This window comes from Pelodiscus sinensis, chromosome 17 (assembly GCF_052426305.1).
Source record: "Pelodiscus sinensis isolate ZL-2025 chromosome 17, ASM5242630v1, whole genome shotgun sequence".
NCBI lineage: Eukaryota > Metazoa > Chordata > Testudines > Trionychidae > Pelodiscus > Pelodiscus sinensis.
Genome location: NC_143068.1, coordinates 32,087,630 through 32,100,437, shown reverse-complemented (window position 1 = coordinate 32,100,437; position 12,808 = coordinate 32,087,630). Strand labels below are relative to the sequence as shown.

Sequence of the window (12,808 nt, the reverse complement as noted above, 5' to 3'; positions counted from 1 at the left end):
TTGGGTCACGACTGTTATATGGCCATCCGGAGGCAGATAAAAAAGATGGCACTGGAGAGCTTGCCCTGCTGTCAGTCTCTACTTGCTGTGTAATATGACGCACAGTTTCTTTATTTTTTCTATTCTTTCTGCGTCCTGTGGGCTGCCAGCCATCTCCTGCTCCTTGTTCTGAGAAAGTGTTCTGTATTGCACTATCCTTGGCAGAACGCAAGTCATTCCCTCCATAATGAGAAGGTGAAATTTGCTCCTCTTTGATACGCAAAGACCCATAGCCCATGTCACTGGACCAAAGAGACTGGGATGAAATGTCATCGTGGCTATCTGTTTTTGGTTCCTGATCCTCTTTTCCATAACTGCTCCCTCCTTCATGACAGCTAGCAATGGCTGAATCACCAGAAGAGTTTGCTGGACTTGTTCGTCGAGCTAACCATGGAGAAATGCTCCTACCAGCCACCACTGCTGAAATCAAAGCATCTGTACTACTGCTGGAAGCAGCCCCAAGTTCATAATCAACAAGGTCATCTGAGGCATCAGACTTTATACTTATGTCAAGAGCCGCTTTTATGAAATTGTGACAGGCTTGTACAATATCAGTCATCTGAAGATAGCTAGCAGCAGACATCACCTCGATAACATTTCTGCTGGTCAATGCTAAGTGAGCAGAATACATGAAGTCAATGATAGCTTTAAAGCCCTGTGCAGTTACAATGTCTAAATGAGTGACAGTGGCCTGATCAGATGTTTTCTGAACCTGGCAGTACAGAGTCTTGAAGTAGCGGCTGCTCCCGAGCAGAACGTTTTTGTGAGCCTTGAAGATCTTCCCCTCCACTATAATGCAAACATCACAGAGGATGCCATGCTGTCTCTGCTCATTGAGCTCACGAAGCAGATGACGGTAATGGGAGGCAATTTCCATATCTTCCTTTCGGTTATTCATTTGGGAATCTTCCAGTTTCCTCGTCCACAGACTCTGAAGAGAGTAAGCAAAGCGTTACCTCAAAACACAAAACAATGGGAAGAATGTATTTTGTCAATAGCACTGGTGAAAGGATTTCAAACTGTACCAGACTAAAAGCTCTTCTAGGACTATTTTATCATAAAACAAAAATTACTGCCCAACACAGATTGTGTGTTCCTAATGTGATGAATCTTACCCATAATACTAGTATTCAAATAATTCACATTAAAAGAAATCAGAGTGAAAGTTCAATTCTACATCATACAGGAATATCTCAAATGTTATTTTACATGTACCAATAACTATATTTTAAGTTACTACAGGATTATGCTGAAAAAGTTTGTTAATAAGGGCTTGTTTACACAGTTGGATAACACACTATGGGAGGTAAGATTTTTAAAAGTGCAGTGATATGTGCATTAATTGCTGCAGGAGTACCCTGCTGGTGTGCACTAAAGGTTCCCTAGTGTGCTTTAACATAGGACTGTTTCAAGCAGTACTGTTACAGAACACTAGGGAATCTTTAGTGCACACAAGCGGTCAACAAGGTCCAATTAACATGCAACATGTTAGTGTTGTAGACAAGCTCTGTGTCCTAGTAAACTACCTGTCAGTTTTTGTCCTAGTAAAATACCTGTCCTAGTAAACTACCTGTCAGTTTTTACCATTTAAGACTCTATAAAGAGCTAGAATTGAAACACTTAATGAATGCAAACTATGGATGTGAATGCTTAATCAATTAACTGGTAATCATCACCATTACTGGATGATGCTTACTGGTTACAGTTAACCAGCAGGGGCTGGAGCAGCCCCTGTCTGCGGTGACATTCCTGCCCAGACAGAGCAGCAGTGAGAGAGAGGGGCCACTCATCCGGGCCACGGTGGGCAGGAAGGCCATTCCAGCCCAACAGGGTTGGAACAACCCCCCCACCCCCATTTAAGTGGTTAACCAGTTAAGACATAACGTTTAACCAGTTAACTGATTAAACAGGATTTTACATACATAATGCAAACCACTGAGTAGTATCCTGTAGCAATAATATTTGAACTTGAATGGATTTGATTTATTCTCTGTATAACCATACTTTTTTCAGTACAGGGCCACTAAAACACTCTGTTTACCAGACACTGTGGACATATGCTTAGTAAGGATTCTCAGACTCCGAGAACAGTATTTGTTCATCAAACCTGGACTTTTAATCACCAATTCAGCAAACCCTTACAGTAGATTCCTACCAAGACTGGATGATGCTACTAGCTTTGCCAACATCAATAACTGTATTTTTAATTTAAATTCAATTTTTTAAATTAAAGAATGTTAAGGGAATATAATATACAATACACCATATATTGTATATTATATATAATCCCTGACATGTAATTTAAAATATATATATACACACACATTTAACTACAAGAAGTCTCCCCTCTTAAAACAGCCAAAATATTAAAAGTTGATTTTTCTAAAGAAATTCATAAAACAAGATTGTTACAATTAAAAGGTTATTTTTCCATAATTCAAATAGGATCAAATTCACAAGACAAGTGATAAACGACTATTTAAATTTTAATACTACAATATCAACATGGACATAGTTCATATATGGTTTCCATACAGCATTAAATTAGGCACCTCTGTCTTACAGAGTGATTGATTTTTCTTCTGTGATACCAGGAATTAAGCTCATTATCCACTCAGTTTCTGCCAGACATGTATTCTCCTTCCAGGGACCTGAGAGAATTATTTCCACTGATATTATGCACATTATCTTTGACTGTCTCTCAGGTGAAATAATTCCATCTTCAGAAAAGTTATTTGGAATACATGAAGCAACCCTCCACCCTCCCTAATACCACACATCAGTATTCACAATCTCATTTGTGTGTTTCTAATCTCATAATTATTTTAATGTTTCTCCAGCAAAATTTTTAACTCTCCCAAACCCGGTCTACTGATCTTATTTGACATCCATTGCAATGGAATTATAAATTAGTATCTAATTGTTTAATAGCTGTGAACATATAGGAGCCTCCATTATAAGGCAGAAGGTATTGTTTTGGTGAGGTAAAATAAGAAGTCCTGACAGTCCTGCGTCTGTCACTAAACCTTGATCGAACAGAAAACTCCCCAACCCCATGAAAATGTATTGAAAGTGCTATGTATCTGAGTAAGATATTAGAGATATAGGGCTGCCCCAGTAAGTATGGGCAATTATAATTACTTCAGCTTTTTCCAACTGAATATTTGGCATATTTCTGCAAAGCAGAACACTCAGTGGGAAGTAGAGAAGCTCCTTGTTTCAAGGCTTGAACAAAATATCCATGGCAAAGGCAGATTATTCCTCTGCCTGGAAAATTTGAATTATTTTACCATACTCACTTTGAGTGCCTTCCTTACAAGTGATCATTGCACTGTATAAAAAGTGGTGTTGCCTGAATTCCTTCTCCCTCCCATGAAAGCAGCTAGTATTCAAAACTAAATCACCACCAATTACTTTAAAAATTGGGATGGGGAGGTATTCTTTTAGATCAACAGATATAAAAGTTTCTCCTTGAAATATGGCTGAAAGGAGTGAGTTTTAGCTCTCCACTGCAGATCTGGATTTATTAAGAGTCTGAGGAGTAGGATTACTGAAGTACAATCTTTCAGTAATCCTTTAAGGGGAAAAAAAGGAGAGGGAAAAGCAGATAAATGATATGCTATAAGATCTCTCTGATTAGGGTTCCCTGTGCTGACTATGGGACACCTGGTAAAATGACTCATATTCAAATGAGTTTAATGACAATCAGATCTGTGAAGTACAAATATTCAAATTATCATCAAGTTGACTAACATCAAGTTGAAATACTGTGTAATTGGATTCTTTTTATTTATCTTATTTTTATGGTTTTAGAGCTCACATGGTGAGAGATGAGAGATGAGAGATGAGACACACACACACACACACACACACACACACACACACACACACACAGTCCCCTGCCACTCTCTCACGCGGGAGGTGACTGACTGACCTAACCCTCCCTGCCCATTCCTGGCCAGCACCTTGGGCTGGAAAGTCTTGGGCATTCCCAGAGTGTCCACTCAGCTAGTGGCTGTGAGGGAAGGGGCCTGCTAGCCAGTCTGTTGGTGAGCTAAGCACTCCATACAGGAACTGGATCTCTATGCAGCACTGGGAGAGGGATGCCACGCAAGGGAGCATATGGAGGAGCAGCAGGTGGAGGTAGAGGACAGCAAGAGGAGGAACATGTAAAAGGGCCAATGGGTGAACAGCAGAGGTGACACAAAATTGGCTGCTGCCTGTTGCCTGCCTGCTCTCACTAGTCACCACAACTCACAGTGCATAACCATTGCTGTCTGGAAACAGAATGAGGGGCAGAGGCCATACTGTCCAAGATCTGGCATGCAGTGGGATCTTGTGCTGATGGACCAGCAGGGGGAGGGGTCGGTCCAGCGTGTGTTGCAGCTTAGCCCTGCCACCAGCCTTCAGCCACTGGAACACTCTCCCCTCCCCACTCTTTGCTGGTAGGTAGGTGGCTGGCGAACAGGGATTCAGGCGACAGCAGGACCCACCAGTACTGATGGGACACAAACAATACAGAAAAATGTGCCCATTAAAAAAAAAAAAAAGTGGGACACTTATTGGCTAGCTTAAATACAGAGTCGTGCCTTTAAAAACAGGACGTACAATCACACTTTCACTGATGACTTCAAAAGGTGAGCTATTGTTTCACACATTGCTTTGTCTATAGAGGTTCCTTAAGGTCTGCAGTAATATAACAGTCTCCTCAGGAATGTGAAAAAAGAAACTCTTTTTAATTCAAGCAGGGCTTCTTTAACTGGGCCCCTTTAAGACTAAGCCCCTAGAACTAAACTGAATCAATGTTTACTAGCCTTGTCCTTATGCACAGAGCATTTGCTAACCTCCCTAGATGAGGAGCACTTCTCACTGGATTTCACTATTTTCTGTTCAGTATGTTCTTACCTGATTCTAGAGTCTACCAATAAAGGACAAAGTAGTACTTTCCCTCCCAATCACCAAGACCCTGGCAGGCTGAAAGAATCATTAACAAAAGTAGAGCAGAAGCTGGATGATCCTAGCTGGCTTGCCCATATTTCTAAGGGCAATAAAGAGGAAGTGGAAAGTTGGAAGGTACATTTGATGTTGAAGCTCTGAGCTCTCCCCCCCAAAACGTTTCCCTGTGGGACAGGCTCTTCTCACTGTAAGCCATGCAAATCTGCCAGGAATCTTGAGCTGGAAGGCTGACAGTAATATTTCTCCAAACCTGAAAAACCAACATGCTAAAATGGCAGTGTCAAGCTACAGACAGACTGCATGAGAGCTAAAGTCAGTTTAGAGTGGAGATTTCCCCCAAAGAAAGTGAGGGAGCTCAATTATTCTGCTCTGAGTTAAGGCTCTACTCAAATATTATGTATACAAGTGGAAAGAGTACCGGAAACCAGGCTGTGCAGGGCCATAGTAGGTGGCTTACTGCAAAAGCACCATAGTTGCATTACTGTAGCACCTAAAAATCTTAATCATGGACCAGCATCCCACTATGGGTAGAACATACACAACAAAAAGATGGTCTCTGTCTCACACATCTTACAATCCAAGGATAACACTAAATAATACAGTAAAAGGAAACAATGAGACAATATTGGTCAGCATAACCAGTCTCAGCAGTTATCTCACTGATGTGCTATCAAATTTTTCTATGTACCATGGAAAGGTTTTGAAGGAGCATCATGAAGTAACTTTATAGATGGTGGAGGAGTGGGGCTCCTCCTAAGTGTGATGGATAGAATAGGCAAAGGCATGAAAGAGCTTGTTTGAAAGTTTAATGGAGTTGGCAATGGAGGGTGCCATCAGCAGACCGATCAAAGGCAGAAGTCATCTCGATAGAGAATGGCATGACAGGTAGGGTGGAAATAGGCCATGAAATTCCTTGAAAGTGAAGACAAATTGCTTATGTTTCATGCAAAGAGATGTGCTGCATACTGAGAATTTTCTAGTCCTTGGGTTCTTTGATACTTGAGAGGGAAGGAGGAACACTAACTCTGAGCCTAACAAAAATCACACAACAGTAAGTCTGAGACAGGCAGTATAGCTGCAAAAGAAAAGTGGAAAAAACAGGTAACACCTTGCTACTGGAAAGAAAGACAGAATTTCTCATTCCTGTGTCCTTATATTGAAGGAAACCTGGAGACTGCTATCTTCAGTTTTTGTAGAAACTTCTTGTGGGGATTTCCAGAGGGAGTGACAGCCAGGAGACAAAAAACTACTTTCTACCACCAGTTCACAAGGCAGTAAAAATGTTTTTTGAGAGGACTAGAGTCCATCACAAAACTAGAATTCCATATTATCTATCACCTTCAAATCTCTGGACAATAGTAAGAAAATCTGTGTTCAGTATGACTACTGGAGTTCAATTACTCGATCTGTACGTCAGAGATCCTGTCACCTTATACACTTTGTTCCACATTCACCATGTTTAGAACACCATTCTACTTTTTATGTAAGAGGTCTTTGGAGGAGAAAATTAAATATGCCTCAAATTCACAAGAATTAGTTTTTTGTCTATCTATGTCAAACTAGAGCATCTGTTTTATGTCAAGGATCATTAGGGAATTAGCACAAGTTAAATGTAAGGCAATTTGCTAGTAGTTAATAATTCAGTAAGCTTCAAAGTCCTCCTCTCCCATGTTCCAGTTTTACATATTGCTTTGTGGTTTTAAGATTTTGTTTTTTTACCCTCCTTTGTGATTAGATATTCCTATTTAAGCGAAATAATGGAAGATGTTGTATAGAAACGTAGCCCCCTCAACAACTAATGGGAGCACCAGAGACTAAAGAAAAATAAACTGTGGAGTAGAAGTCAATTTTAGAAAAATGGATCATCCCATAGACAAAAAATAAGAAAACTGGAGTTTACCAAAGCTCTTTTTAATACAGGTAGTACCTCCTTTAATCAGGACTCCCTGGTCCAGCAACATCTGTGGGCCGGCATGGACCACAGATGTTCCAGGACCAGACTCCCAGAAGAGAGCTCTGTAAGGGGAACCAGCGACTCAGCTGGGAGCCCAGAGTGTGTGTGTGTTGAGGAGGGGGGAGAGAGACAGATGGCATGGTGGGGCATTCTGGGAGCTCTAGCCTGGCTGCAGCTATGGACCTCCAGCCCCAGGCAGGGAGCTCCAGCCATGTTCTGGCTCCAGAAGCCAGGAAACTTCATCCTCAGCAGCAGCCAGGGAGCTCCAGCCCAAGCCACGGAGTTCTGGCCCCGTCCCTCATCCCCAGCCGCAGAGCTCTGGCCCCAGCCATAGAGCTAGGCAGCTGAACAGCTCTGCTCCAGCTGCGGCACTCTGGCCCCAGGGCAGCAATGAGGCCAGCAAGAGCCCTGGGGGACTGAGGCAGCAGCAGGGACAAGCTGAAGCCCTAACCCGGTGGCAATACAGCCACAAGGAGAGGGACCTTCCCTGGTCTGGAAAATCCCCTCATTCGTGACCAGTCAGGTCCCAAGGGTGCCGGACCAGCAAGGTCCAACCTGTACTCTAAATAAGATCTTAAATTACTGAGACCGGATTATTTAGGCCTGAGTTCCACTTAGTATTTACATGTAATGCAGTTCCTGAAACAGTCCAGCAACCTCGAAACCTGACCGGTGAAGACCCGGAGAATTTGCCAGACCACGGGAGGTCAATATTATCCAGCAGCAGCATCAACACTTCCACTGCTTCCTGATCTCTTACTGGCCCATGAAAAGCAGACATCTGGCTAACTGAAATCATGCTGGTATAAGGATATTGCCAGAGCAGAGAGAGTGCCAAACTAGAGAAGTTTAACCTGTAGAAATATTTAATAAGAGAAGTCCTAGTTTTGAAGAAAATGGCAGATTTTTTAAAAATGAAAATACCAGATGAAGTCATACATGTGTCTAACACATTTCTACTAACCCAGCTAAGATTTCCAAAACCAGAATAATAATTGACTCTCAATTTCTGAAATGATTTCACTAACAAGGAACATAATTAAAAAGACACTGCATCGGGGTATTATAATTCAGGTCTCAAATTAACAAACTTGAAAGTTTTACTATTGGGTGCATGGATTAGCATTATTCTAACTTTGCCTCAAGGAGGATTTTAATCCTGTACTTTGGCCTCCCTCCCGCCCCCCCCCCCACTGCCCTCTCCACCACCGTGTGCTCTACCAATCACACTGCCAAGACTGAATTCTTCAAAGTCTAATGTTTGTAAGGCTCTTGAAAATGTATCTATTTTTATTGAATATAAAGATATCCACAGCTTCATTTATTCTCAACTAAGCCTTTACTTGTTTGTGCGATGTAACCTGCGTATTTAAAAAAATGTCTTGCTCTTTATAATTTTGGCTCAAATTTGAAATATTTGCCCGTGTGCATAACTTTACATATTGTTAGTAGTCCCATTAAAGTCAGTGTGAAACAAAGTTAACCAAAAAGACTGTGTGGATTTATCAGAGATTAAGGCCTCATTTTACAAACAGGCTCAATCTATAACCAAACGTTAGTATAGCTATCTTCATGTCAAGATACCCCAAAACTCATAAAGAAGCAGACTTTAAAGAAAGAATGAAAGATATGAAGAGTTTCTCAGTTTGCAGAGAACAAAGGCTAAACCTAATAATCTCTCAGACAAAAAATAGAATACCAAAAACAAACAAGTTCCACTTCTGGATCAGAAAAGTCCACACTATTATTGGAAACAAAGTAAAAGATGTATTGGTTCTTTTGGCAGATACATTCTGTAGCTCTATTTCACTTGTCACAAAACAGTATTTCCTACTTACATATAATTGATACTATTAAAATATTTGTTCAAACTGTATATATTTATTTTGGAAGTTAAGTAGTTTACAAATCCTTGCCCTGTAAATATCAGAGACAAAATCTCCCAACAGTGACAATTAGAGAAATGTACAGGAATAAAATGAAAAATTTGATGATTAAATAGTAGGTATGTTAAACTTAATTTATTTTGGTAAACGTGTACCTACTGAAATTTTCAGAAGATAAGTGTTTACATGTGGGGGCGGGGAGGGGAGCTCCACCTGAGCTGGCTTAAAACCTGACCCTCCCCCATAAGCACCGGTTCCCCCATCCCCTGCACTCCCATGCTGCTTAAGGTTAACTGATGAACCCAAGCTCATCAGTTAACCGTTTGCTTGTTTATACTGTGACATCCCTATTAAATAGGGTGCTACTATATTAGAGAGTGAGCATAGCATCTTCATACTACCATAGCATGTTGTTTCTGGAATTCTGTAAAACGTAGAGAAACTTCTGATTACACATTTAACAAACCAGGCAAGTTCATCAACTGTTAATACCCGAAGTTGGAAAGCGTTCCTTTCGGGGGCAGGTGAGTTTACTTAAGTACTGAAGAAATTGTAACCAAAATACTTAAGTATCAATTTTCCTCTGTCTATATTTATGGGTACATTGTTGGTGTATCAATTTTCCTTAACAATAACCTCCCACACTTCTGAATGATTCCTCTAGCTTTGGACTATTTTTTTTTTCCCCCAAGGTTTTCAGTGCCTTGCATCTACTAGCAGATGAGAGAGTAATTCTTCACTTCCTTGTGTGTGACCACTTCCACTAGAAAGCCCCAGCAGGATTACCAAAGGATCATTTGATAATAAATGTTCCACAGTTGTGGTATTTGGTTCTGAGCTGCATCCCGGTACTCTCTTATGACAGAACATGTTTACTGTGTATGCATAAGTCTCCTCTCGCTCCAATTTCTCAGGCACTTATCCTCATTCAGTCCTTCTCTCTACATATTAACCTGACCAATGTGAGGTACCCTTGAAAAAACATTATAAAGATTGAGATTGCTAGCCCTTTTTTCCCTGACCAAATCCCATTTTATCGGCTAATGTACCTGTACAGACCATTTCACCAGAATGTCTCATGTGATGTCACTAAAATTTTAGGTACATAAATTCGACAAACTTTGTGCTACTATGCAGTGTTCCCTGTAAGCTATGTGCTTGTGCAGCCACTTGGGAGAGATCAGAGCCAGCTGATTAGCAGAGCCCAAAGCTAGGTTTTTTGTTTCTACTGGTGGTGCACATAAAGAATTAATTCTGCACGTGGGTGGAAAAAAACACACACATAGATGGAAAAGGTTAGTGGGAACATTGCTACTATGTATTCCTCGTTAAATCCATGGAATTTTACTTTGTGCAATCCAATTCCAACACTGAACTATCATATTCAAACTTCCAGCCTTTCGGAAAAGCGTCAAACAGAATATACTCAAGTTTGAAGTGTTGTACAGTTTCCTGCTTATAAAGTATTCATTGGAGTCACAATGGATACAGACCTTCCGCAAAAGAAATTAGCAACACCTTTACAAAATATCCATTAATATGGTACAAACCACCAACCAAAGCCCTCTATCTACAACAGACTGTCCGAATTCCTAGGATAGTTGCATAAGATACTAACAGCTAACCCACAGCTTTACCTTCACTGCAGTGTTAGCCCACAATAACTGCACTAAAGTTAGCCTAGTTTGCATGACAGCAGTCACGCTGCAAAATATTTGAGCTGCACAAAATAACTGAGCTCCCACTCTATTACTAGCTCAACCCACACCGCGAGTGGCTAGTCAGAGTTTAAAGCACCACTTCACTCAATCCAGAATTGTGTATGCATGGAAATCAGGTTAGGGTGGCCCTGGAATAATACCTCAAACTAACACTGAAAAATGGGCAATACTCCAAAGAAACACTGTGCTAAGGAGAAAACGGTTCCCTCCATGGCAGGTATGCAATAGTCCTCTCCCACAATGGGTGCAGCCTATGTGACTACAAGTCTCCTGCTGGTTTAGGAAGTGAAAAAATTAACTGAAACTAGTGGTACCTTTGACCAGTAGGATTAACTAGACTATTTTTCACTTTGCAGAATGTTACAACCCATTGAAAGAAACCAGGAATAAATAAATAGCAAGCTCTCAAACCCTGTCTGGGTGATATAAACCACCACCAAACAGCTGCAAATTTTAGTAATCCTACAATTAAAAATCCACTGTAGAAAGACAGAAGCATTGCAGTTATACAACATTGTGAAAATAGTAGACAACAGATACTATGGAGATCAGGATATTTATAGTTTCATACTACTATTTTTATTTTACAAGAGAATAAATTAACTTGCTAACCAATCTGAGCAGAGGAAATTTTAATTGATAAAAATAGTTAAGCCTTGGAGAGTTCATCTCCAGTGGTTTAAAAGATATGTATTAGATATTCCATTCAAAGCGTTTAATATTTTACTGGGCTTAACTTCAAAATATGGTAAATTGTAACACTGTTCTGCATGACTGTGCACAATGACCATATTAGTTGCCGAGTACAGCCTCTCACTTTCCAGAGACCAAACAGATAAGGACACAGCAGAGAAAGCATCCCCAATCTCCAAAACAGAAAGTCTCTCACTATTCTACTGGACCTTTCTGATTGATCTATCCGTTATTAGAACGGCCTCCAAGGGAAGGAAAAATCTGGTCCTCTGATGAAGAAAGGTTGACAAAACACTGCCTCCCAAAAGGCCAGTGAACCATGAAAGCTCATCTATAGGGACCCTGACAAATCCTCCCCCACTGAAACAATAACTGGAGTCTGAACATATTTTCTCCACAAGTTAATGTGCAAATATAGTAATTTGATTCTACTGAAAGCATATTAACAAATAAGCTGCAAAAACAGAATAGAAATTGTTTCTAAACAAAAAAAGGACTTATACATACTAGTAAAACTAACTATGGACTCTTAAACCTCAGCAGATTTAAATTTTATTTAACCAGATATCAACTTAAAGCTATAGGTCAGAGTGACGCTGATCACATTTTACAGCCTACGTGTGAAACTAAATATTAAAAATACAAATCTAAAGTGCTGTTAGAATTCACCTAGTTCTTCAACTTCCAGCATTTACTAGTAAATTCCAGATACACTCAATTGAACCAAGTCAGTGTAATCGGTTGGTGAACAATAGAATTCTCTCCTTTAGTTCTTTAACAAAATAATAAAATACAGCCTGATCTGACAGAGAAAATAACATCCTGTGTAAGCCTAAGGACTGTCATGCTCACATGTTCTAATCCACCTTTTGTAAAATGAGAAATAGTCATTATCTATTAAACAACACAATAGGATCAAAGCTGTAAACTTCAGAACCCTCAATCTGGTAGCCTCCTTAAACTATACCAACTCTTATTGAAACATGCTTAAAACGTTAATACATAACTCGTTAGAAATCCCACTAAACTATCAAAATGGCAGTTACTTAAGGTTGTTTGTTTTATTAGAATGGGCTTCCAGTGGAAGTTCAACAATGAAGGACTTCCCTGAAATACATCTCTTTAAAAGGTGGCCAACACAGTTAAACATCTTACTTTCCACAACATTACCTACAATAGACAAAGTATCTTAAGCTTCAGAGGGGTACCCGAGTTAGTCTGTAATAGGAAAAACTTAAAAAACAACCAATAGCCTAGTAGCATCTTAAAGACTAACGAAACATGTAGATGGTATCATGAGTTTGAAGAAATGGGTTGTGCCCACAAAAGCATCTTAAATATTTATTCTAAATTGCACACTGAATTCTAAACCTCTGAGTACCAAATATTCTATACTTCATAGAAGTAGTATTTCAATGCCAAGTAAGTCCTTGGAAAAATCATATTTATTGCTTCAACTGAGTCCCCTGCCCCACCCAAGTAATAGTCTCTCTTCACCTCAAATATCATAATGTAAGCTGGTTTCTACTCAGCTTTATTTTAAAATATTGTATTTACAG

The 12,808-nt window shown here is 40.0% G+C and overlaps 1 protein-coding gene across 7 annotated transcripts in view; it reads right to left on the bottom strand.

The window, feature by feature from the left end:
- The window catches only part of ZBTB46 (zinc finger and BTB domain containing 46), a 111,023-nt gene that overhangs the window by 79,130 nt on the left and 19,085 nt on the right, over window positions 1–12,808 (bottom strand). For all 7 annotated transcript variants that reach the window (XM_075900979.2, XM_075900976.2, XM_075900978.2 and 4 more), the window contains one exon: window positions 1–970. In XM_075900979.2, coding sequence (XP_075757094.1) covers window positions 1–937 — 937 coding nt within the window. In that variant the 5' untranslated portion in view covers window positions 938–970. The remainder of the gene's footprint in view (window positions 971–12,808) is intronic.